The following is a 27,390-nucleotide window of genomic DNA, read 5'->3' as shown; positions in this document are numbered from 1 at the left end:
TAATGAAAAATGCACACACACACTGAGCGGGAATATGAGAGAGAGAGAGTGAAAGAGACGTGATTTCGCCTCTTCTGAGCTGAATTTTTATAGAGGTAGGGGATAAGGACAGATGATTCACTCCCCTCCTCAGTGGCTAATGCAGTAGCCATACAACAGGCGTCACATGGTTAGCTGGAACCTCCTTTACCAAGTTAGCCTCTGGCCTGGTGTCAGTGGAAGTTCAACACCATCTAAACTGCCCATTTTCCACTTATTAAGACAAGCGTTCAGCAGTAAATAAATCAATCCACAATGTACATGTGTTTTCTTTATTTTCTCTCCTCTAAACATACCCTATAAATGCATTCTGTATGTTTAAATGTGTTTAAATAATTCACAATTTACCTGAATTTAGCATTACTTCATGGTTTATATCAGTTATTACTGTTGTAAGTTTGTAAGTCATAGATAATTTAAATTGTCAATGTGAATAATGTTTTTTTCTGAGCACAGTGAATGGCCTTAAAGAAAGTTAAACACACCTAGCAGTCGGACCTGGGCCAAGTCACTAGCCACAATGTGTTTTGCATGTGTCTGGGTTCAGTATATGTGAATTTTCCAATTTTATTGCAGAAATTAAGAACCAAAGGCCATAGTGACTGTGCCAGTCCCGATGCTGATGACTGTTTTGGCCACAGTCCCCTCATGGACGACCGTTTCGCCAAACTAAACGAAGAGAGTGATTTAATATGCAGACGCTCTGGTGTAAGTACCATCTCCTCCTCCCCTGCTGTTTGGTGTTGATTCCTCTTCCTATGTTGGTGTTCACTGCAGGCGCTAAACAAGAAAGAACACAGAGGCTGTGATAGCCCGGATCCCGATGCCTCGTATGTCCTCACTCCGCACACAGAAGAAAAATATAAAAAAATTAATGAGGAGTTTGATAATATGATGCGAAATCATAAAATCGTAAGTAAATGCAACGTTCTTGCTTGGCTTTGTGGCAGAGAGGATGCTCGCCCCCCCCCCTCCTTGTGTTTTTGGTTTGCCTTTTTTTCTGCCCATTACCCTGAAGTCTCTGTCCACAGTTTTTTATGCAGAATTTTTTAAGCATTAACCTGTTAATTCACTTCTTCCTTTCCTTTAAAACGGACATGCATTTTTTCCCTTGTTTAATGCAGCCCTGTTTTTTTTTCACACCTCGATAAGATCACATTGTCTGAGTAGGTGCTGCCTTTTTTTTAAAAGAAAGGCCTCGAATAAAGAGTTAAATCCACAATCCACTGTTACAAAAACCAAAAACCGCTGACAGAATTTCAGCTGAATACGTTATATAACAATGAAAACATTTTTTTTTCTAGAGAGAAAAAACTAGAGACAGATTTATACTGCCACGAAAAATACCTCCCTGGGAAGATTCCTGCAATACAGTGTAGTGGCATGAGTATTGACAGGTTCTGTGGCGGGGGTGATTGATGTGTTCTTTTCCACGAGCCCAGTTTACACTCTGGCAGATCTGGAAATTGAATCTTTTTCCTTCAGAGCTGCATTCTGCCCAGGTCATGTGACAGACAAGAAGATTGTGGGGAGCTTGAGTCTTCCCTCGCCATCTCTCTCTCTATGTCTTGCTCACCATGTCTCTCTCTCTATATCCCTCTTTCTCTGTCTCTCTCTCTCTGTCTTGCTCATCATGTAGCTCTCTCTTTCTCTCACCCTTTCTCATTTTCTCCTTTTCTCTCTCTCTCATTCTCTCTTTCACTCTCTCTCTCACTCTCCCATCCCCTTTTCCTCTCCTTAAATCCCTTTTCTTTTCCCAGTGCTCATCCAGGTGGGTGATAACACCTATGTTGTTCATCTCTGGGTGATTCCTTTAGTTCTCTCCCATCCTGCCATCACCACCCGTTCAGCCTGCTTCATGTCCTCCCAGACCCCACCCAGCTGATATACAGATATTCCATACAATGCAGTCCAACTGCTCCCCACCAACCTAAAACAAACACAAAAGCAAATGGCTGCATACTTTATGGTGCTTTTTTGACCTGATACAATGGTGATCTTATTGCGAGTGGTGACCATAACATTCTGCAGAGAGTGTTGAGAAGAAACCTCCCTCCCACCTATCCAACCTGCACAAACATAGCATCACCTCTTTGTGCCATTAACACACTAATGATATCACTAACTGGCTCGCTGTAGTGTGCTACGAATGAAGTGTTCTCACTCTCACTGCTCACACTCACCCACCCAGAAGCTCCGGATAATCAGCACTGCACTGTTCGTATACTGCACCATGTTCATGAGAATATTTCAGAAGTCTTCTATTCACACGATTACATCTGCAAAGTAGTTTACACTGTCCTAATCATTGGTAAGGATCTGCAGTGTGAGCTCACAAACTGTCCCTGTAGGTGAGCGTGTGTGTTTCAGTGGAGAAGGTTACGTGCAGTGCTGAATATTGCCATGCTCGACTGGTGAATTCCAGGAGTATTGCGCCGATATCTGCATGTTTCACACACGTACACAGTATATCTCAGCGTGTTCTGTGTTGTGCGAGTGTAAAAGCTGGTGCAGTTAGTGTGAACAGGAGAGCTGTTTCCTGACAGTGTTCCTCAGCAGGGCAGTTCAGGAGAGCCCAAGGTGATCCTGAGTTCTCCCTCCTGAGATCCGAGTCTTTTATTCTGTGTGCTATCCATCTTCTGGTTTATGCCATTGTTTGATAAAGGCACCAAAACTCAGGAGTCGTCTTTCACTTCTGATAGAGGCCTGGAGATATGTACACACACACACACACACACACACACACACACACACACACACACACACACACACATACACACACACACACAGAGACACACACACGCACATACACACACACACACACACACACACACACACACATACACACACACACACACACACACAGAGACACACACACACACACACACACACACACACACACACACACACACACACACACACACACACACACAGACATGCATAAAGGAACACACACAGCTGTTATGAAACTTATACCTTGGCTTAACAAGAAAAAAAACTACATTTCAGTGGAGGGATTGATATTGGTATTGATATTGGGATTGATATTTTCCTTTACTGTGCATCGCAACAACGTTGATAACGTGATACTGAAGTTGACCTTGTACTCTATAACCTCTTCAACACAGAGCCATTGAAACTCTTTATGTGTGTGTTGGTGTGTGTGTACATGTGTGTGTGTGTGACTGTCTTCCCTGCAGCCCACAGCTCTGCCCCAGCAGAATTTCTCCATGCATGTAGCCGTGCCGGTGACGAACCCCAACCCCATGTCCTACAACCCCGGGGGCTCTCTGAGCAGCCAGGGCCTACCAGCTGCCACCGCCTCCCTGAGTGACGGCTCCATGCTGTCCCCTCCCCAGGGCTCCCTGCACAGAAATGTGGTGTCCACCGGCGCCCCCCACAGGCCGCCCAGCACAGGCAGCGCAGGTAAGTTCAGCCTCGCCTTCCATTTCCGAATCTCTCTGCAAAAAAAAGTGGGAGAGCTCCGTATTTCTTCCCATTCTCAGATTCCGTTTGCACCTGTCAAGTGATTTTTAATTGATAGCAAGATGTCTCATATTCCTGAGCTTGTCTATGTGCAGGATTACTATATATACTGTAGTCCAACGGTAACGAGGTCATGAAGAATCAAGGAGCAGTTCTAATTTGGACTGAAGTGTTCTCAGCCCTAAAAATGGGAGGTTCTGTCATGGATCTTTTTGCCATGACTCAGGAGCATAGGCATAATTTACTCTGTGGACGCTGGGGACATGTCCCCACCACTTTCTGAAATAGCTGATTTTGTCCCCACCACTTTTTTGAAAGTGTATTCTGAAAATATTTTATTTAACAGAATGCTACAGCAACCATGACAGAATCACAAAATGATGTCACACGTTGCTGAGATAATTACTGCGGTGTAACAGACATTTTGTGAAACAACAAGCAAAATATATATATATATATAATGTAAACAGTTGTACTGTAAATATATTTTAAACCATAGTGCCGATATGTGTTGTATTGCCTGAAACCCTTTGGTGAGCCTCTTTGATTCAGTCCTAAGGACAGTAGCTCTTCCAATGTTGGGCTGTAGGGGAAGCTGAAGTTCTGTCTCTTGGCATAAGTTGGGTACACATTGTTTCTGAGTCAATTGAAGAACCGTCTGCTTTGACCAAAGGAACGTTACAGACATGCATGGCAACCAACCCCAGGTTACTGTTTGAACACAGTAAGGTCGGTTTTGAAACAGTAATACAGTACTGCAAAACACAAACCCAACTAAATATGATAATGAGAAGCATATAGGGCCAACTCTTTTTTTGTCCTAATTGCTACGACTAAATGCTTTAGCAGAAGGTCTTTCAAGGATGGAATAGTAAAACCGTTGTCCAAAACTCAGAAATGAGCCCTTGCCCTCACACACACGGTGCAGGGTGTGGCATGTGTTAACTTTCTGGAGCTTCTTTATTGTTGTAACACTTATATATCTCCCTGTGTCTAGCGTGATATGTTCCATTCTAATCACTGTTAAAGCGTGCTTTCTCGTCGTTAGAGGTGCACGAAGGACATCGGTTCTTTCAGATCCTATTCCTTCCCCGTGCCATGAATGAATTGGCCATTTGTTGGCCTTTGGCCATGAACAGTTGCATTATTAAATGTGAGTCATCTTATCACTGTTGTTGATGTGTCATCATGGCTGCTCAAACTGTAAAAAAAAAAAAAAAAAAACCTAAATTTCAATAAATTTCAAATTATTTTTGAAAGAGACGAAGCATTTTCCTATGAGGTCGCACTGTTATGTCATGAACTACTGCCAAATCACACTGCTAGCCTATTGCTAGCCTACTGCTAGCCTTCTGCTAGGCTACAGTGTGAGAAGGATTCGGGTATCATGCTGTTTTAAGACAGAGTGCTACATCTACTTTGCATAGTTTCAAACGTTTCAGGAGTTTTAAAAGAAAAGTTTCACTGGTTCGCTCTGCACTTTTTGTAGCGGCGGAAACACCAACCATGGTTGGTTTGGGTGTGTTTCTGTAGCGGAGAGTCTGAAGGCTTTGCCAGTAGGAGTGAACGTGTGTGTGTGTGTGTGTGTGTGTGTGTGTGTGTGTGTGTGTGTGTGTGTGTGTGTGTGTGTGTGTGTGTGTGTGTGTGTGTGTGTGTGTGGAGAGCTGCCTCTCTGTTCCTGTGCTGCTCAACACCAGTGCGGTGTCACCACAAGCCCCCTCCACTGACCACAGCCATGGCCAAACACTCACACATACACTCCTAGTGCTAGCACACACTTCCTGTCGTTAGCCTACACCTGCACTTATAGGTGAAGGTCATCACTGCAAGCGTGCAAGATCACGAGGTTGATTTCCGCCGTTTGAGTCACAGGCGAGGTCTGTGGAAGACTTTTTAACCTTTTTTCATCTGAGCATATACCCCACACCTGGTGGTCTTTTGAACAACAAGCTCTGAAAGAAAAAAAAAAAAAAAAACAACAGAACATCAAGTGACATCAGACTGTAGGTTGTCATAGCAACTCATATGCGCCATTATGGTGCTCATGAGGGTTAGCTGCAGTGAGTGCACCCTCGCAGATAGCAGGTTCGTTCCCTGCTCTTAGATGCTCTTAGATGCTCTTAGATGTAAGACGGTGGAGGTGTTTTTATTAAGAATGTTTCATTAGGGAGGTGTGACAGTTGGGCCACTTGATAATAATGATGATGATGATGATGATGATGATGGCCTGAAGGTGTGTGACCTCTGTGGTGCTCCTTACTACAGCCTTCGTACCTCTTGTGATTCCACTCATAACTGTTGAAGGAGTAATTTGACTAATGTGGCTATGGAAGAATGAAACCTACTGTATTTGGCTATACACTATTTGGCTTATAAAACATATGGATTTGTTGGAAGTGTTCCTTTCAACCCTTAAATTAGAATGAGGCAGTATGTTCCTAGTGTTCCCAGTCTAAAGGAATGGTTCTCCTGCTCCATCACTGAGCAGTCCACAGCCTGGCACCCCTGCTGCCTGTCTCACCCAGCCCTGTCTGTCTCACCCAGCCCTGCCTGTCTCACCCAGCCCTGCCTGTCTCACCTGCTTTCTCTCCTTCGTGTGGGAGAGTGGAGTAGTACCCCCCCCCCCCCCCCCCCCCCATCCCTTCCTTTCCATATTTGGGAATCTGGGTCATGCATGCTCACTGCCATCACACGCTTGTGATAGATGGTTAAAAGACTTTGTCCTTTACGAGGACAACAGAAGGGACCCGCCAGCTATTTGGTTCTGATAGTTCACAGTGCGTTAATATCTTGCTAATATAATTCATGAAGGGATATTTGACCTGGACATGGTAATGTGGCAGTGAGTGAAGACTCTAGTGACCAGCTAGCAGTCCATCTGCATAACGCTAACTGGGCCTGTCAGTCTTTCGTTATTAACAGTGCTAGCGTACTGGGGCGAAATCATTGTAATGGGCTATAAGTGTTTATGTCATACCAGTGAAGCATCACTAGTCAGCAGTGGAAATGTGTCCACTGGTGTGTTGTGTGTTGTGTGTTTGGACAAAGGGCAGGTAAACGGAGGAGGTCCACGGCCAGGGTGGCAGCTGCCACCGATCCTGCCCCGCTGCTCCCGTGTGCACATGCTGTCGAGTCGCCAAGGACGCGCGCAAGGTCATGTGGCCAACTGCTCCACGCTGACATTAACAAATACCAGCATTGCCTGTGGTGTCCAGCAGGCTGCTCCGTCTGTGTGAGTGAAGGAGCAGTTACGCTTTATTCACCCCCCAGGCTGGACTGCTGGAAACAGCCCCTCTGTGCTCCGCCAGCCGCTCTCCGCTCTACGTGTCGGAGGACTTTTGCCGTGTCATTTGTCCCTGGTGAGGTGTAGCGTGGGTTCTGTGTAGGGCTTGCGACGCTGCTCACGTGCTCACATGTGCACGTGCTCACACGCGTGTGGGAGGCGCTCTGCGCTCTGCTCGTCTCTGAGTCTGAAGCAGTTTGCGGGGACGCCGTGTTTTTGCCACTAATTCAGACAGACAGGTAAATAAACTCGCTGTTTCCTTTAAGGCCCCACCCCCCTCTCCCTCCCTCTCTCCCTCCCTCCTTTCCCCTTCTCCTCTAGTTTCGTTCCCTCTATTGACAGGTGCATCTGTTTGCCCCGTACTCTGGCAGGGTCCTTCTATGGCTCACGCGTGCCAGTAAGATGCCTAACCCAGCGAAACGCTGCATTCTGACCATGCCATCCTTCATCTGCGCTGCACAATGTGCTGGAAGCTCTCACATGCACTCGGGCTGAGTGACCGGTGCAGACAGGTGGGCTTTGACCCTCTCTCTGCTGACCGCATGCCTCTCCCTGCCCAAAGTCAAACTTTTATTCTTTAATTTTTTTTGTTTACTTACTACTGGTCAGATATTCCACTTCTAGCAGCTTGGTACTTTGCACTAAACTGCTTTGTTTTTGTATTAATGAGGACTTTCTGAGATGAGGGAGTGTGTGACCCCGGCGTTCCAGAGCGCAGGTCTGCTGTCCTCCAGAGCCATGCTTAGCTACCAGGGGCAAGGCTGGGTGTGGCTGGGGCCCTGTGGCTGGGGCCCTGTGCCCAGGGCGGTGAACCTCAAGGCTCCCAGGCTGTGCAGCGCAGCTGTTGTTTGTTCCAAACACCCTCAACCAGTGCGTCAGTCTGCAAGACGAACCACTTCAGACCTCCTGTCAAATGGCCATTCCACGCATATTTCTGATGATTCCCAAGCAGTGGCGGGAGGGGGTGGTGGTGGTGGTGGAGGAGTGGGCGGGGATGGTTTCATGGAGTGAGAACATGCCACTCCAGCTAACGAGGAGTGAGAGTGGAGTAAGTGGTGGTGCTGATCACGTCCGAGCCCTCGGGGTTGACATACGTCGAACTCATCGCACAACTAACCGGCACACAGCTAAAAAAGAAAAAAAAACATGTTTTTGGTGTAAGAAAATCCTTTTTTTGTTGTTGTTTTGTTTGTGCATTATCGTGCTGCTATGCTAGCACAATTCGTCTCCCCTCTTCAGTGTTTCAGTGCCTAACCTAACCACATGTACAGTCACTTGAAGGACGGGGTGAATCATCACATCCCTGGAACAAAATGGTTTACTTTGCTGTTGTTGGTTGTCTCCCAGCTGCTCAGCACTGGTGCTCCTGACTTTGTATCTGCTTTTCATGTGTGGAAGAGGAACAGAAGGCTTCATGTCAGTCATCTCAAACATGTTCTCATGTTGACTGACAAATCTGCGGAAGCTTACATTTTTTTTCTACTCACACACCATATTTTCATGTAAAGCAGCAAAATCTCATCACACATGGAGGATCGAACAAATTGTTCAACCTAACCTGAGAGTGAATATTAGCTCTTCTTATATGAATTACATAACTACACCTGAATAGTCAATTTAACACCTACAGTTAAAAGGTAAACGGTTGTCATATTTTAAGCACACTGAAGGAATAATTTTCCCCCAAAATTCTGACACGTTAACATAGCTGAGCGAAGGCTAATCTGCCTTTGCTAGCAATCATGTATTAGTAGCCACAGTATTTTTTGGAAAATCCTTCTTTTTTGAACAACGTATTTGGGGTTTATTATCCTAAACTCACCCTCACAAGTAAGAGGTCAATGGCACCTCAAATATGCATGTCATTATAGAACCAGGCAAAATCTGAGGTGTCTCCTGAGGGCGGACGGCTGGCCCCTTCTGATTGGCTGGGGTGGAGCGTAGGTGGCAAAGACCGCTGTCCGCGTTTTTGCCACGGGCTTTTGGAGACGTCCCGCTGTGGCTGCGGATACAACGCCCCGGCAAACCCAGCTGACTGTGCAGTGTGTGGAGGCCGTGCGTGTCCAAGTGAGCGAGCGGAGCGGGGACTCGTGGTCCCAGGGCTACATCTGATGCAGCATGGTGCAGCCTGCTAATGTCTGGGATCTCACGGCTCCAGACGGCGGTCCAGGCCTCTCTGCTTTGTGCCTCAATCTCACTTGATCCCCAAAGATTTTGCATCATCTTTTTTTAAACCAGCGTGTTCTTTAAACATCTGTGTCGATGTTTACCCTCACAGAGCTGAGGAAGGTGCCTCTTCAACGTAGTAAAAAACTAAAAGACTTGTGAGCAGGTCAGGACGGGAGTGGAATAGAGCTTTTAGCTTACCAATGACATTTGTAGGAGGTGTTTTTGGTCAGGTAACATGGGTGAGCCGAGACGATGACATTATAACAGGCGTTTTAGATTTTACATTCATTAGGATGTGGTGTCATTGATATCTCAACTGAAATGTCACGAACAGGCCGCGTGGTGAGTGTCGGGGCAGGCTCTCGTGTGCATGCCTTACAAGTTCACATCGTGTCAACCTGCTCACGCAGGCTCCCGTGCACGCTCAAGTTCCAAAAAATGTGGTTGTTGTTTTGATGAGCACCAATTAGCGCTGCACCACAGCGATCCGGCAGGTCCTCTCGGACCGGGCTTCGGGCGTGACCCGCAGACGCAGGCCTAGCCTGCTCCGTGCCCTCCCTGTTTAGCCTTAACAATGAGACGGTTGTTGGAAAGAGAGAAAGAGCGTGGTGCATTCAACTAGGTACGCAACACACCCAGGAGCATGTCAGATGTCCTCATTAATACCCAGAAGTCAGGCTGCTAAATAACAATAACAAACAAGCCTGTTTGCAGTGTGTCTGAAGAATATTTTGCAGCAGATATTTCATGTGCATATTATATTCAGCCATGGCTTAAAGAGCCACACTGTTCTGTCTTACCAGGAGAGTTTCTGACCCTAAACACAGAGTTTTTTCAAGAAATCTCATAGAGATAATAAATGATATTTATTTTTGTACTAAATGGCTCTCCAAGTAAAATATGAATTGGATTTCCTTGGCGGCAACTGCTGTAGCTTTCTAGCCTCTGCCCACATTGTTCTTGTGTGAGGTTTCCTGAGCCAAAACAATACGGCTACACCCACAGAGGAGGTACTGTTCAGCCTCATTAATTAAAACTATAATTAGAATTCGCTCTCTTTTCCACTTAATCTATTAGGGAGGCGAAGCTTTGATTCTGGAAATTCATTAGACTTTTCTCACTCACACACTCGTCTGACAGCCGCTTGCTTAAGGTAATGATAGCTCAGTGTTTCCCCAGTCAGGCCTCATCTAGTGGCGTGTCGTGAGCAGAGCAGCAAAGTTCTGCATCCAGCTTTGAAGAGGAAACTAAATGTTTTTGTTTGTATAGGCAAAGTCATTATGAACGTGGGTTCCCAAAGGGCTTTGTGCTATTCTGAGCCACGCGAGACTTCGCTTGGGAATGTGCGGTTTAATAAGGCATCTCCTCAGCGCTCCACGTTCATTTAGGGGCAATTTTATGGTGGGTTGACCCGGCAGGGCCCGGCGAGTTCCAGCATGATTCGAGCAAACTGCTTTCCACCAGCCGTGTGTCATGTATCCCAGAACACTGCACTGCAGCATCACGGCAGAGCGTACAGTGTATCGGCAACGTTCATACACGCGGCAGCAGGTGAACATGTACAGGTGAGCGCGGACAGGTGAGCACATACAGGTGAACATGTACAGGTGAGCGCAGACAGGTGAAGGCATACAGGTGAGCCTCGTACAGATGAGCGTGTACAGGTGAGCGCATACAGGTAAACATGTAAAGGTGTCCACGATGCCCTTCTTGCACACGTCCGTGTCCCTTTGTTGACCCGAGTGGCACGGAGACACACGAGCTTGATGTTGCTATTCTTTTAAAGTTTCACGCACCGCGTGCAAAGCAACACCTCCGGTTTCACAGCGAAACTCTGGGGCCTTTTCATGCAGTGACATAGTAGTTTAGCATTGCTGCTTCTGCCCTACACCGAGTCCCCCACCCCCTACCCCACACCCCACCCCCTACCTCACACCCCACCTCCACTCCCTCACACCCCACCTCCCTGCTCTCACCACTGGCTCTTGTGCACATGCATACTAACCTTATATTTCCTGTTGACAGGTTGATATTTTATTTGGCTTAGTAAATATGCTCTGAGCAGTTTTGTGGTCTAACTGGCCCTGAAGTGTGTTGGTTTGGGGTGTATTGTTTGCAGTTTCAGAAACCAGTTGAAGATGAAAATATTTTCCCTGTCAGCATTTTATCATAAATGTTTTATTTATATCAATAGACATAAATCGGGGGGAAAACATTTAAAAATGAGAAAACTTTCAGAACTAATTCAGAGTTCAGAAGTAAATGCAAGATGGCCATTTAAAGTTTGGGCTTGGTAAAAAAAAACCCAAAAATGTCTGTGCTTTTACTGAACAGAATTAAAGCTTTTAGCTTCTCTGTGACAAGCAAGGGTTTGGGTACAGTATTTGAACTGCTGAAAAATGAAACTTTAAAAAGCATTTCAATGTAATACCCTTGGACAAGATTCTCCTACAGTACGTGTGTATCAAGTATACTGCGTAGTAAGTGTAGTGAGTTTCTACTACCAATGGGAGGATAAGGCGTGGACCCCACCCAGCCAGCGACCCCTGACCTAATACCCCACTGTCCGGCTGTCCCAGGCCTGCCTTGCACAGGAAATGAGTGCGCAGGGGAGTCTAGAAAAGCCCCATGACTAACATTTAATCAGGCTGCCATCATAGAGAAGAAAACACAGAGAAGTGACAGCGCTTTGCCTGTGTGCCAAACCTGAGCGAGTGGGAACGAAACGGCTCTTTTCTGAAAAGGCCCTCTCAGTTTTTGGCTTTTAAGGGTCTAGCCACTATTTCCTTTTATCGTCATTATTTATTCCGCTACATATTTAAATGAGTTATCGTTTCTCCAAGAAGGTTTGGGGTGCAGTTACATTTTTGGGGGTGACTAGAGAGATAGAACGTGCCATCACACCCCAGGAAAACAGTGCAGTGTTCCAATTCAAAATACTGTATACTAACCCAAGCCCTCATTCTCCAAAGTGCAGCTGAAACGTTTAATTCTCATCACTAAACGGTAGCAAACAGATGTTTTGAATCGTGTTTGAATCGTCATGTTCTTTTTGCAGACATTAGGGTTCCGTGGTGTTATTTTTTTAAGAACCAGTAGTAATTCCTGCGTTTGTTTTGCATGTGGCCGAATGACCTCTGATTGTTGCCGAATATGTCAGGCAGTCGTGTGAAGGAAACTCCAACAATGTGGACCAGCAGATGGTAAAAAGCGTGCTTTGTAACAAAGTGACATTCGCACACAGAGCTGGAAATTCCTACAATGAATGTATGACCATGACATCAGGCACAGCGATGTTGTCACAATGAATCAGGTTCTTTTCCTCATCAGTGGATGTACCAATCAGCAGTGTCTAAAACCACAGGCCTTATACTGTATATAAAAAGTAGTTACGATTAATATTTAAGCCATTATTTGTTGCTGGCAGTGGATTATTATACTTCTTAACCATTGAAATCGTAGAACTAGAAGGTTCTGTCCATATTTATGTAAAATCAGGGTTTCTGAGTACACTGCATCATTTGCATATGCCACATCCTATAAAGTAGATTTTCACTTTGCCTTCACCAGAGAAATGTACACATCTCTGATTAAGCCAAGAAAGCTCCATGTTACTCATTTGGTTCGATTGATATTGATTGATATATTTGGTCAGATCTGTAAAATTAAAGCACCGACATACACAAAGCACGACTGGAATTCACTCATGAACACTAAGGTTGAACTGGAGTTTTACTAGCAGTGATGCACTAACAAAGCGTTTGACTTTCTCTCAGAAATGGAACTTTAATAGTCTTTTATGGCAGTGAGTTGTTGTGCTCCGCTATAATGACTTTAGCCATTCCCATCTTAAAAAGCCCAAGTCACACTACATTTGTTAAACTGAATTGCCTCCCTTATCCTCGGACGCACAAAGCTGGCTTTGATACGTACACTCACCAAGCAAACCAAGGGCTCATCAGTTCTAAAATGCTTGTTTTATTCTTGTAAATGTGTTGGACAATTAGAGAGTCTATTAGAACTTTCCCAGAGGGTTGGGAGCGCTTAACGTTGCATGCGACTCTATGCCACGACTACAGCTGTGAAACGGCTGATGGGGATTGGTTGATTGGATCGCAGTCCCACAATGCCCTCTGTCTCTGCATGTCTCCGCAGGAAATGGCTTCATTAACCCGAGGAGCTCGCCAGGACTCCTGGGCACCCCTAGTGGGAACGGGCTGGGGAAAGTCATGCCCACAAAATCTCCTCCACCACCAGGGGGCAACATGGGCATCGGCACCCGGAAGCCGGACCTGAGAGTGGTCATACCGCCGTCCAGTAAAAGCATGATGCCTCCACTGGTAAGTATGGCTGAAGGTTCACGTGCGTCTCCACCTGAGTGCCATCACATCACAGCCAAGGAAAACCTAGACTATTCAGCCTTTCAGTTTTACTTCTTTCCTGTTGCCAAAACAACACACCTTGCTTGGAGTGTGTACACTGGATTCCTCAGTACTGTTCCCTACTACACTCTGTAATGTGATTACCTCCAGTACAGAGAGCATAGGGGTGGGGTGGGGTGGAGGTTGTGGGGGGGGTTGTCACACAAAGAGCAGTAGGGTGGAGTATCTCCAAGGCCCAGGTGCCATCACACTCTCTCAATTATTCATATAGAAATTAGAGGGCCTCTCTAATGATTATAATTAAGGTGCAGAGAGTTCGGACTACATTCAGCACCTGCGGCTACGCCAGCTTGTCACACTCATAAATCATAGCAAATGTAAAAAAGAAAGAAAAAAAAATATTTTCCAAAATGGGCCTATATTAGGCTTGTTTCAGCACTGCACACTGATGCTTTTTCCACCCCAAACACGTAGTTCTTAACGTAGTTGTTTGGGTAAATATTGCCAGGGTTACCCAGGGTTCTCCCTCTGAATATGAGGACGTGCTTGCCAGCGTCTGCAAGTTGTGCGGTTTTATATATGAATCAAAACCAATTTTGCATTCCAGGCTTGTGATATTAAAAGCCTAGTGGATTACGTGGTTAAGAGTGTGGATGGGGATGTCTGCATGTACGTGTGTGTGTGTGTGTGTGTGTGTGTGTGTGTGTGTGTGTGTGTGTGAGAGAGAGAGAGAGAGAGAGAGAGAGAGAGAGAAAGGATTCAGGACTCCCCCTCTCTCTCTGCTCCAGACAGACAGGCTAAGGCAGGGCCAGGCAGTGTGCCCTGCAGACAGCCTGTCATTAGGACATAATGGTATTAAATTAATCACATCCCAGTGTGACAGAGTGGGGATGAAGGCTTAATCAGAAGCCCAGAGTGTGAGCCCGATAATATCTTGTCGCCCTTGTCACGTCTCCCCACTGTTATTGATTGAGTTCGGGTATTGAGACCTGGGCATTAAGACCTGGGCATTGAGGCCTGAGCACAAAGGCCAGGTAGCATCAGACCTCACATCCTACAAGTTAGTCAGTTTCATACCAGACCGGCTTCCATCTGACAGCCAGAACAGAAACAAAGAGAACCCTGGAGCCATTTTCATATCTTCTTTAATTAGCAGTATTTACAGAATCTACTTACTAGGGCCACGTAGGAGAATGCCCTGTGGAACAACTGGGCTTTCACAGGGCTGAACTTGACTGTACAATAGAACGCTTTTCATTTCTTCTTATTCTATTCTTCATAAGATATTCTATAGAATCTTTATTTATTCTAAAACTTAAAGAGCATCTTAAAGCAGCGTAAATACGCTGGTCATAAGACGAGCCGTCGGACCTGAGGTTACGGGTGTTTTGCCCCCACCACTCCTTCAGTCTGCCCTCAGCTCAGCGGCGTCACTCTGTTGCGAACCTTAAGTTGGAGGAAGCAGAGAACTGAAGGAGACAGAGATGATGGAGTGGTCAGACTCGACTGCCGGCTTATTGACGAGCCTCTGACGTGAAAGGTTAAGCACTTCTTAGCGGGGAGGTCAAGTCCCTGAGAGAGCTTTCCTTGAGCTCTTAAAAATCGGCTCTCCTGTAATATTCTCACCCCCACCCCTCACCACACACACTCACACACACACAAATACACACACACACACACACACACCACCTCTGTGCCCTGCAAGGTTTGCTTCAGTTGGCTAGAACCGATGTCCATCGTGCAGACGGCAACACAAAGCCAAACTGAAACTGGCGTTTGTAAGAAGTGGTGCTGACACATTTGCCTAAGGAGTCCAGCTCATTTGACTAGAGGACACATTTGCAGGTAACCTGAGCAGTGTTGACTTCATGTGCCAGTGAGTGGATTTGAATAGGTTTAGTGGAAAATGGCTCATGCTGTGGAGAGGGAGGTCTGGGTGGCCGTAGGGTGTCCGTGCCTTCAGCACTCAGCACCGGGGCAGTTCCCACCTGCCCCCTTCACTTACACCTCTGTTCTTTTTCTGTTGGGGGCAGTCAGAGGAAGAGGAGATGGAATTGGTGAGTTGGACCATTTGCCTGGGCTGGACGAGCCAAAAACGTTGTCAACCCTTAAACTGTTAAACTAGTGAAGCCACAACTTAGCCCAGAAACTGACCCAGAGCCTGGCTAATCCTAGGCCAGCCGGCCAGGCCTGGCTGAGCTCAGTGTGAACGTGCAGCAGGCCTGCTTGGGAAGGAAGTTCAGTTTGAGCTTTGTGTGTTCAACTCACCCTGCATGTTTCTGTCTGGTTTAGGATAAGCTCAAAGGGACCACAGCCTGTATCACTTCCTCCTGAGTGTGTGTGTGTGTGTGTGTGTGTGTGTGTGTGTGTGTGTGTGTGTGTGTGGTGTGTGTGTGTGTGTGTGTGTGTGTGTGTGTGTGTGTGTGTGTGTGTGTGTGTGTGTGTGTGTGTGTGTGTGTGTGTGTGTGGGAGAGGAAAGTAAAAAGAAAACCCATGAGATCCATTCATCAATAATTTCAGAATATTTGTGTAGTTGCCCAATTTTTCTTCCTTTTCAAGAGTCTGGTTACTTCATCTGGGATGATGTCATAGGCAGATACAGACCTGAATTATGTCATAGGCAGATAGAGTAGAGGCCTGAATGATGTCATGCTGCTGAGGGGAGAGGCCAACCACAGTGAGAAATAAAATTACTAGACTGTATTTGTGCTTTAAGAAGCATTCAGGTTCATATGAAAGGAAGATCTTAAGATGGCATTCTGTAAAGATGCATGTAAAACAAAAAAAGTTGAATGGTGTACTTAGGGTACCATTCCTGTTTTGGTATTTGTAAAAGTGTACCAAAACACTTTAAAATAACTATGAAGTTACTGTGAGAGTACTGAACAGTACAAGCATACATTGAAATGAACACTACTCTTATGTAAAATCATGGACCGTCTGCCCTCTCCCTCTCAGTTTAGATTTAGTGGCGGTGGGTGTGTGTGTATGTGTGTGTGTGTGTGTGTGTGTGTGTGTGTGCACGAGCGCACGGTGCGGGTGCACACACTGCATGAATGCTTGCACTGCATGCTTGTTGCCACACTGAGATGTATTCACAACAAGTCACTGCATTACCTTAAACATCCTGGTTAAGTGTTTTGTTTTGACACTGCAGAAGCCCCTGGGGGGAGTTTCAAGGTGAACGGGGTTTAGCTGTAGGCCTATCAGTCTCACTGTATAATTTATGACTATGTTTAATGTGCTTTCTCATTGAAAAGTCAAGCTGAGGATGCTCTGTAAAGTTGCACTGATATTGATCAATATGTGTTGTATTCCTCTGGAACACGAATGCCACAACGAGCAGCAGTAATATGAATCTGATGTCCAGAGGTTAGGCTGGATGTGTCCCTCAGCCCCAGTAACTGAGTTAGCTCTGGGTTAGCTGCCGGGTTAGCTCTGAGTTAACTCTGGGTTAACTCTGGGTTAGCTCTGGATTGGCTCTGGGCCCTGATCCTTTAGTGTAGGGCTCCTCACAATCCACCTTCTCATGTCCTTTTATCCCCTGTTAATACATACACGGTCAGGATTCAGGCAGCATCTTCTTCAGCTTGTGCTTTGGAATACAAGGCAACCAGTAAACAATATTATTCACACCAATAAAATCATTAAGAATTTTGTCATGAAGCTATAGCGCCCCCCTGTGGCAATAAAGAAAAAGTGTAACCAGAAATCCATTATAACATGTTATATATTATACACACACACACACACAAACACGCACACACACACACACACACACACACACACACACACACACACACACACACACACACACACACACACACACACACACACACACACACACATGTATATATTAAAAACTGACTGTAGGGGTTTAAATCTTTTCTATCAGGTCACAAACATTCTACTGAAACACACTGGTGCATGTGGTACTAAAGAGTAGCATGTGAGTGTGTTTGGAGTGTGTTTGTGGGAGTGTGAGGGAGAGGTAGGTTTCCCTGTCTCATTAACCCTGTGTGCTGTTGGTGTGTGTTGTGTGCAGAATACCCAGAGGATAAGCAGCTCTCAGGCCCCCCAGCCTCTGACCACCCCGGTAGTCTCAGTCACCACACCGAGTCTCCCATCACAAGGCCTGGTCTACTCAGGCATGCCTGCTGCCTATAACACTGGTGAGTGGCACACACACTCATGCACGCATGCACTCACAAACAAACACACTCGTGTCACACACACTGAAGTTTGGAGTCGTCCATCATTTCGTGCTTTCTGAGCGTGCAGGATTGTGTGGAGCAGAAGATCCAGATGGTCGGGCCTTCATTTCCCACACACACACACACACACACACACACACACACACACACACACAAGCACACCCCCTGCTGTGTGAGGGTTCTCCTGAGGTGTGGAGGTGTTTGTGGGTTGTTGTTCTAGAATATTCCCTGAGCAGCGCTGAGCTCTCCTCCCTGCAAGGCTTCGGTTCTCCAGGGCTCTCACTGGGCTCTGTGTCGGCATGGCAACAGCATCAACTGGGCCAGGCAGCTCTCAGCTCGCTGGTGTGAGTACAGCACAGACTTATATACATGCATGAACATGATACACACACACACATAATGCACACACACACACGCACACACACACATTAACACATGTATACATACCAACAAACATTTGCGTGCACACACAAACCTACAGAATGACATCTTTAACTCACAGCAGCATGTTTATAGAATACTGTGGTTCCCGTCAAAAGTGCATGTGCATGTGCGTGTGGCATTCTCTCTCTGTAGTGAATCAGTAGTGAATTTGTCTCTTCTCTCTGCTCAGGGGTGGTGGTCACTTACCTCAGGGCTCCAACCTCTCCATCAACACCAGCCACAACGTCAACATCAAATCGGAGCCCATCTCCCCGCCACGTGAGCGGGTCACCCCGTCCGGCTTCCCACCCCAGCAGCAGCAGTCTCAGCCGCCCCCCGCCGCCCGTCCGGACATGGGCCGCTCTCCCGTCGACAGCCTCAGCTCCTCCTGCTCCTCGTACGACGGGAGCGACCGCGAGGAACACCGGCCAGACTTCCACTCGCCGCTGGCCCTGGGCCGAGGCCCCGTGCCCGGCCCCGACGAGCGCCACAGCCCCTCGGTCAAGCGCATGCGTATGGACGCCTGGGTGACATAGAGGCGCCCCGGGGGCCCGCCCTCCCGCCAGAGGCCCCGCACGGCTGGGCGGAGGTGGGTGAGCCGGGCCACCAGGCCACAGGGAGAGAGGCCAGAAGCAGGGAGGGTCCTAATTGTTATTATTCTATTATTATTATTTAACTTCATTTTTGTTACAGAAGGAAGTGAGCGCTGAAGGAAGTGTAGAATGTTCTGACCTATTGAAATTAAGTGGTGCAACTAAGCAGAGAGATCAATCAGTCCTTTAGTAGAGAATACAGCCCCATGGTTTAGTCTGGCTCGAGTGCTCAGAGCTGGGCTTATCAGGTACTTAATGCTGTGTGGTTTTTGGAAGAGGAAGACAAAGATGGCGTATCGAGTCATTTTGGGCCTGGTCTGGCACTTGTAGTAGCTGTTTCTACTGTTGAATTTGCAGGTTTTGAAACAGACCAAGAGAGTTGAAGGGGCAGTTCTGGCTCTGACAGCTCTGGCCTGCCAGCCTCTTGACTTAATCCTCTAACTTCACACACCCTAAGAACGTAAGTCACATGCTAACTTATTCACGATTGACCATATTCAAAGGTTTTTTGATTTACAAAGGGACTCTCATACCTAGAATGAGATCACATTTCTTCAGAATTAGGATATTAGCTATATCATAACATAGGAAAGACAATTCATGAAACTTTAATGTTTTTTTTTGTTGTTGTTGTTCAAAAACAAACCATGACATGTACAATGTATTAAAATACGTTTTTAAAGAATAGAAAATAAATGTTAGACCAGGTGAACTGGAAACAAGAGTCCTCAATTTAATGCAGCTCAAACAACTCAAACAAGTGATAAAAGAAGCCAAAGCCTCTATGTTTAATTGCTGTTTTGCTGTAGGTTTGGAAAGTCTCATCTCTACATTCACTATTCATTTCATTCTTCTTCTGTAATATTGTCTTTGTTACAAACTATGAAATAGAAAATAATCTACATGCAAACCAGACCTTGAAACAATATCTAAAGCCATGAACACTTGCTGTTCTGTTTGTAAATTAAAGATTTGAGCCAAACTCTTTTTTCCTTTTGTTATGTATATAGCAACTTTAATATATATCACCTTCGATGTAAGTACGTATGTATTGTACCTTCACCAGATTGAAGAAAAAAGTATATTTTTTGTGGATTAATGCCAGGTTTACAAGGCAAGATCCTTATTAAGTAGAGTATTCACTGGTTAATATTACTATTTTGTTAACTATACTGTACTTTCTTCAAATCTGACTTATTGATAATAATAATCAAAGTGTTTTTATTTGAAATAAGGTTTTTTGGTCGTTTTCCCTTTAATGATGGTGAATGTCTGTCCTTCAGAAATTGTAACAACAGTGCTGTAAGTTTGAAATTCCACTGTCTCGTTTTTATTTCTTTTTGGTTTTGTAAAAGATTCATACTGAAATTATTTTCTTTCTTGTACTGGACACACACTGCCAGCTGTAAAAACCGAGGACCCGTTTCGAGCTTCGAGGCACTGTCCGGTCGATAGCCAATCAAAGACACGCATCTCCTCGGGAACACGGACGTGTGATTCGTGGAATTATTTTTATTTTTTTGGGCTTACATCTTGATTTATTTGTATTTAATTAACACTCTCAGCTCCCGTAGTTCAAGCCCTCTTCAAAGGCATTTCATGCTCACATTCTTGTCCACACTGTAAATAATATAATCTTATCGAAACCAATTACATACACGCTATGTACAGAACACGCGTCTCTTGCCATGTGCATTTGGTGAATTGGCTTGGTAGAATATGGCTCGATGTGCCCAGTCCTGCAGAGGGCGCCATTGTAAGCGCTGGACCCCCCAGTATTGGCGGGTGCCGGGGCTGGAGGTGGGCGCTGTCCCGCGTGCTGCGCTGTCCCTCGTGCCGCCCTGTCCCTGTCCGTCCCATCCCTCGTCCCCTGCGTTGGGGAAGAGCATCAGCAGGAGAAAGACCGTTTCAAATGCCACACAAACGCAGAGCCATCTCTCTGCCGGACTACACAAGTTCACACGGTCGGGTTCGCCATTCGGGAAAAAAACGAGACTCCCTCTCTTTATATTTGCTATCTATTTCCCCTCTTCTGTGTGTGTTTCCGTTGCATTTTAGATGACCTCCCTGCCTTCTTGGCCACCATAGCAGCTGGCAATAATGCTCATGTTAATCTATGCAGCCTGCGAACAGCACACAGGGCCATTAGAAGGCTTCTCACCACCGCACTCATAGTTCCGACAGGAAAAAAGAAAAACCTTTGTGTATCTTCACAGAGTCCATTTATGATTATCCCAAGCATATGAATAGCATGCTCTGGATGTGAGCAGTTGAGAAAATGACTGTTAACCTTAAGCCCTTAAGTGCTTGCACATTAAGCAAGTACACATTTTATTGGCAACACTTTAATTACAACAGAAAGCCATTTTAACACTGAATTACCTTAATAGGAGTCCTTTGGCTGTCTAGCATGGTGAGGTCTCATTCTCTTAAAGTGGGACCTCAGTTCAGCCGAGAGGAGATGTCCACGTTTTTATGATGTCCATCACAATCGACGCCTTTCAGGGTAGACAAGCAATAATGTAATGACAGCAGTGCAGTGGGATACACAGCACTGTGGAGAAATTACATGCAGAGCACTCAGACTGCAGCTCACACACACACACACAGACACACACACACACACACACAAACACACACACACACACACACACACACACACACACATGCACGTACACAGACACATGCTCATCATTAGGAATCAGGGAACTTCTAGACTCTCTTGTGCACAGTTAGAGCCTTATTCCAAAGAGCAGGTGGTGTTCTAAGTCCAGCTTTGATATTTCTCATTCACATAAATTTCATCCCCAATGGAAAAAAAAAAAAAAAACAAAAAAATATGTTTACTATGGAGAGTTTGGACATAGTTACTCCTCACCTCTCAGACCCCAACAAACACACAGGAAATACATAGAGAATCTAAAGGGAGGAAGTCACTTACGCTGAGCTACGTGTTGGTCACAACATCAGAAAACGAGCTGAATGTGTAAAGGAGGGCTTGGGAGGAGAAGGATGATTTGTAGAGAACTTTCTTCACTTTGCTACGCGAGACTACACAGCTTTGCTTCATGGCTTTTCTAAAACGGAACTCTGTATTTGGTAAATGTAGTTATTAGCTCACTTCGAGAAGCTGTTTGCGGTTTGGCCACTCGAACCGTTTGGCGGCACAAGCTGGACTTTGTTGCCATTAATGAAATGAAATGTTTCAGATTAAAAAAAAAGTCAAGAGAAGCGTTTAAGTTCATCTGCATTATATTTCCCTTGAATGTGTTGGTTTATCTTCATGATACAATAAATATTCTAGTGAACTTTTTATTGAATGACTAAGATATTATGCTAGAGATTGTTGTACAAATTTGTATTCTGCATTCACTTAAGTAAAGATATTGGCTTTTCCTGTGTAACAGGTTCTCTCACTTATTCTGTACGAACTGAAGTGAACAATCCTCTGAATCTGAATAGACTTTGTCCACCTGTGAAATCCCGAATTTTAGAAACTGTCCACTTTATTAAAAACCTCAATGTACCCTCAAATATTAACTCTACGTGCCTTCCTATGATAACACAGAGGACACATACAGATGTAACAAACACATCTGATCATGACCAATGACCACGCTGCTGTTTTACGGGATTGAGCCAATCTTCCCAAACAAATTGGCATGTGCAGTACATGTAGGCATGATGGGACAAAGGTAATGGGGTGTGCCTCTGCCCTGAGGAGGCGAGACATCTTATTGGTCACTGTTGCAAGATACATGGTAAAATGCTGAGCATCTATTAGGTATTGCGGTTCTACGGCATTGGGAATGGGTCATTAGTAATTGTGCTTGAACATGTAAAAATATTCACAGTTTGACCTACTGAGTCCTAAAGACAACAGGTTGAAACCTGTCATATATAAAGACACGTATAACAGTATATAACAGTCATTTAAAATGCAGTATGTTGTCGACTGCTAATAGAAATTAAAAAGTGTATTTTTGAATAATGTACATCACTAACAGTAGCAGACAAATTGCTTGTATTAGCATTTAACACCATCAAGAAAACCTGTTCTGGGGTTAAAGGTTAAAATGACCGAATTATAACTGAAATTAAAGATTTAGAATGACCAAAGAATATAGTTTCAACATTTTCAGTTTAATTATATCCACACAGCTGCTGTAACACTCTTATTTGGGAGTGAATAATGCCAATATTGAAACAAATAATCAAAGATCATTTGAATGGTGCTAGGCGACAGCACGGCCTGTTAAACTACCTTGCACATTGTTTTACATGCAGCTGAAGTATCTAGTATGCCTGACAAATCACGTCTCTCTCCACTGCCCTGACAAATACTGATTTAGTCTTTTGACACAAAACGTTTTTGCCAAGTTGCCCCATGGCACTGTTTTGAAACTCAGCAGAGTCAGTCAAGGTGTATTACTCTTCACAAGTTACAGCTACAAGCCACTATACACACACACACACACACACACATACACACACACACACACACACACACTATATTGCCAAAAGTATTCACTCACCTTCCTTGACTCACACATGAGCTAAAGTTCAATAGAACTTTGGTCCACCCTTCGCAGCTAGAACAGTTTCACCTCTTCTGGGAAGGCTGTTCACAAGGTTTAGGAGTGTGTTCATGGGGATTTTTGAACATTCTTCCAGAAGCGCATTTGGCCACACTGGTCACATACTGATGTTGGATGAGAAGGCCTGGCTTTCAATCTCCGCTCTAATTCATCCCAAAGGTGTTCTGGTTGAGGTCAGGACACCTTGCTTTGTGCACTGGTATACAGTCATGTTGGAAGAGGAAGGGACCAGCTCCAAACTGTTCCCACAAAATTGGAAGCATGGAATTGTCCAAAATGTCTTGGTCTGCTGAAGCATTCAGAGTTCCTTTCACTGGAACTAAGGGGCCAAGCTCCTGAAAAACAACGCTGCATCCGACGCTTTGCATTGCACTTAGTGATGTAGGGCTTGGATGCAGCTGCTCGACCATAGAAGCCCATTCCATGAAGCTCTCTGAGCACTGTTATTGAGCTAATCTGAAGGCCACATGAAGTTTGAATGTCTGTAGTGATTGATTCTGCAGAAAGTTGGCGACCTCTTCGCACTATGCGGTTCAACATCTGCTGAACTCGCTCCATCAGTTTACGTGGCCTTCCACTTAGTGGCAGAGTTGCTGTCCTTCCATTTTCTTATAATACAGCTGACAATTGTGGAGTATTTAGGAGCGAGGAACTTCACAACTGGATTTGTTGCACATGTGGCATCCTATCACAGGTCCACAGTTCCATATATATATATATATATATAAAAGACTTACTTATAAAATACACAATGTATACACACACACACATGGTGGTCCTTTCACACTCGTGGTAGCATGAGACGGACTCTACAACCCACACAAGTGGCTCAGGTAGTGCAGCTCATCCAGGATGGCACATCAATGCGAGCTGTGGCAAGAAGGTTTGCTGTGTCTGTCAGCGTAGTGTACAGAGGCTGGAGGCATTACCAGGAGACAGGCCAGTACACCAGGAGACGTGGAGGAGGCTGTAGGAGGGCAACAACCCAGCAGCAGGACCGCTACCTCCTCCTTTGTGCAAGAAGGAACAGGAGGAGCACTGCCAGAGCCCTGCAAAATGACCTCCAGCAGGCCACAAATGTGCATGTGTCTGCACAAACGGTTAGAAACCGACTCCATGAGGATGGTATGAGAGCCCGACATCCACAGATGGGGGTTGTGCTCACAGCCCAACACCGTGCAGGGCACTTGGCATTTGCATGACCGGTTTGGCAGTGGGTCAGTAATAGTGTGGGGTGGCATTTCTTTGGAGGGCCGCACAGCCCTCCATGTGCTCACCAGAGGTAGCCTGACTGCCATTAGGTACCGAGATGAGATCCTCAGACCCCTTGTGAGACCATATGCTGGTGAGGTTGGCCCTGGGTTCCTCCTAATGCAGGACAATGCTAGACCTCATGTGGCTGGAGTGTGTCAGCAGTTCCTGCAAGATGAAGGCATTGAAGCTATGGACTGGCCCACCCGTTCCCCAGACCTGAATCCGATTGAGCACATCTGGGACATCATGTCTCGCTCTATCCACCAACGTCACGTTGCACCACAGACTGTCCAGGAGTTTGCGGGTGCTTTAGTCCAGGTCTGGGAGGAGATCCCTCAAGAGACCATCCGCCACCTCATCAGGAGCATGCCCAGGCATTGTAGGGAGGTCATACAGGCACGTGGAGGCCACACACAATACTGAGCCTCATTTTGACTTGTTTTAAGGACATTACATCAAAGTTGGATCAGCCTGTAGTGTGTTTTTCCACTTTAATTTTGTGTGTGGCTCCAAATCCAGGCCTCCATTGGTCAATAAATTTGATTTCCATTGATGATTTTTGTGTGATTTTGTTGTCAGCACATTCAACTTTGTACAGAACAAAGTATTCAATGAGAATATTTCATTCATTCAGACCTAGGATGTGTTATTTGAATGTTCCCTTTATTTTTTGAGCAGTGTATATATATATATATACACAGTGGGGAAAATAAGTATTTAGTCAGTCACCAATTGTGCAAGTTCTCCCACTTAAAAAGATGAGAGAGGCCTGTAATTGACATCATAGGTAGACCTCAACTATGAGAGACAAAATGTGAAAAAAAAATTGAGAAAATCATTTTGTCTGACTTTTAAAGAATTTATTTGCAAATAATGGTGGAAAATAAGTATTTGGTCACCTACAAACAAGCAAGACTTCTGGCTGTCACAGACCTGTAACTTCTTTTTTAAGAGGCTCCTCTTTCCCCCACTCATTACCTGTATTAATGGCACCTGTTTGAAGTCGTGAACAGTATAAAAGACACCTGCCCACAACCTCAAACAGTCACACTCCAAACTCCACTATGGTGAAGACGAAAGAGCTGTCGGAGGACACCAGAAACCAAATTGCAGACCTGCACCAGGCTGGGAAGACTGAATCTGCAATAGGCAAGCAGCTTGGTGTGAAGAAATCTACTGTGGGAGCAATAATCAGAAAATGGAAGACCTACAAGACCACTACTAATCTCCCTCGATCAGGGGCTCCACGCAAGATCTCAGCCCGTGGGGTCAAAATGATCACAAGAACGGTGAGGAAAAATCCCAGAACCACAAGGGGGGATCTAGTGAATGACCTGCAGAAAGCTGGGACCAACGTTACAAAGGCTACCATCAGCAACACACTACGACGCCAGGAACTCAGATCTTGCAGTGCCAGACGTGTCCCCCTGCTTAAGCCAGTCCATATCCAGGCACGTCTGAAGTTTGCTAGAGAGCATTTGGATGTTCCAGAAGAGTATTGGGAGAATGTCATATGGTCAGATGAAACCAAAGTAGAACTATTTGGTAAAAACACAACTCGTCATGTTTGGAGGACAGTGAATGCGGAGTTGCATCCAAAGAACACCATACCAACTGTGAAGCATGGGGGTGGCAACATCATGCTTTGGGGCTGTTTCTCTGCAAAGGGACCAGGACGACTGGTCCGTGTACATGAAAGAATGAATAGGGCCATGTATTGTGAAATTTTGGGTGCAAACCCAATGAAGGGCAATGAAGATGAAACGTGGCTGGGTCTTTCAGCATGATAATGATCCCAAGCACACTGCCAGGGCAACAAAGGAGTGGCTTCGTAAGAAACATTTCAAAGTCCTGGAGTGGCCTAGCCAGTCTCCCGATCTCAACCCCATCGAAAACCTTTGGAGGGAGTTAAAAGTCCGTGTTGCCCGCCGACAGCCCCAAAACATCACTGCTCTAGAGGAGATCTGCATGGAGGAATGGGCCAACATACCAGCAACAGTGTGTGCCAACCTTGTGAAGACTTACAGGAAACGTTTGACCTCTGTCATTGCCAACAGAGGATATACAACAAAGTATTGAGATGAACTTTTGTTATTGACCAAATACTTATTTTCCACCATTATTTGCAAATAAGTTCTTTAAAAGTCAGACAAAATGATTTTCTTTTTCAATTTTTTTTTCACATTTTGTCTTTCATAGTTGAGGTCTACCTATGATGTCAATTACCGGCCTCTCTCATCTTTTTAAGTGGGAGAACTTGCACAATTGGTGACTGACTAAATACTTATTTTCCCCACTGTGTATATGTATATATGTGTATACATTGTGTATTTTATAAGTCATATATATATATATGGAACTGTGGACCTATGATAGGATGCCATATTTATTCATTTTGAAAATCATTCTCTACCAATAATGCCTTCACTGAGATGCTCCTTTAGCTTTTTCTGTATCCTATTTGTGTGACTGTTGCAGAATGGAACCAGCAGGTGGAGACAGAGTTTAAAACACTTAACTGCAAACCACCTTGTTAATAAGCAGAGGTGAACATTCTAGATTCAGTAAGTAAAAGTCCTCACCAAGATTTTGCTCAGGCTTCCTGGATTGTGTAGGTTCCAATAATTTTATCTGACTTGCACTAATTAGAAAATCCAGCAAGCTTGAGTAAAATCCTGGGAAGGAGTTTTACATTCTGAACCTGGAATGTCCACATAAAGTTGGGCATTGTCATCTGCCAGTAAAAAAATGCGAGGGAAAAGGCAGTTCGAAAGTAAAGTGAGTAATTTGGTAATTCATAGAGAAATAAGCCTAAAATACATTTTAAACACCATTAAATTACAACAATAAAGTATTACATGCAAGTTTAAAGTAACAAATAACCAAGTGAATATTCGATTCTGCGTCATCACTAGTCTTAAGCCACAGTTTGTCATATATATCAATAAT

The 27,390-nt window shown here is 45.1% G+C and overlaps 1 protein-coding gene across 11 annotated transcripts in view; it reads left to right on the top strand.

Moving 5' to 3' along the window:
- mef2aa (myocyte enhancer factor 2aa) overlaps window positions 1-21,442 on the top strand; it is an 80,936-nt gene extending 59,494 nt beyond the window's left edge. For 6 of the 11 annotated variants that reach the window (XM_076991464.1, XM_076991429.1, XM_076991453.1 and 3 more), the window contains 8 exons: window positions 616-747; window positions 817-951; window positions 3,240-3,465; window positions 13,133-13,317; window positions 15,393-15,416; window positions 17,405-17,531; window positions 17,794-17,917; window positions 18,187-21,442. In XM_076991464.1, the coding sequence (XP_076847579.1) occupies window positions 616-747; window positions 817-951; window positions 3,240-3,465; window positions 13,133-13,317; window positions 15,393-15,416; window positions 17,405-17,531; window positions 17,794-17,917; window positions 18,187-18,532 (1,299 nt within the window). In that variant the 3' untranslated portion in view covers window positions 18,533-21,442. The remainder of the gene's footprint in view (window positions 1-615; window positions 748-816; window positions 952-3,239; window positions 3,466-13,132; window positions 13,318-15,392; window positions 15,417-17,404; window positions 17,532-17,793; window positions 17,918-18,186) is intronic. The other 5 variants (XM_076991498.1, XM_076991481.1, XM_076991490.1 and 2 more) reach the window with 5 other exon arrangements.
- Window positions 21,443-27,390: the final 5,948 nt, after the last annotated feature.

The sequence above is a fragment of the Brachyhypopomus gauderio genome, chromosome 2 (assembly GCF_052324685.1).
Source record: "Brachyhypopomus gauderio isolate BG-103 chromosome 2, BGAUD_0.2, whole genome shotgun sequence".
Taxonomy (NCBI): Eukaryota; Metazoa; Chordata; class Actinopteri; order Gymnotiformes; family Hypopomidae; genus Brachyhypopomus; species Brachyhypopomus gauderio.
Note: the sequence above shows the minus strand (reverse complement) of the source record. Positions and strands in the feature narration are given on the sequence as shown.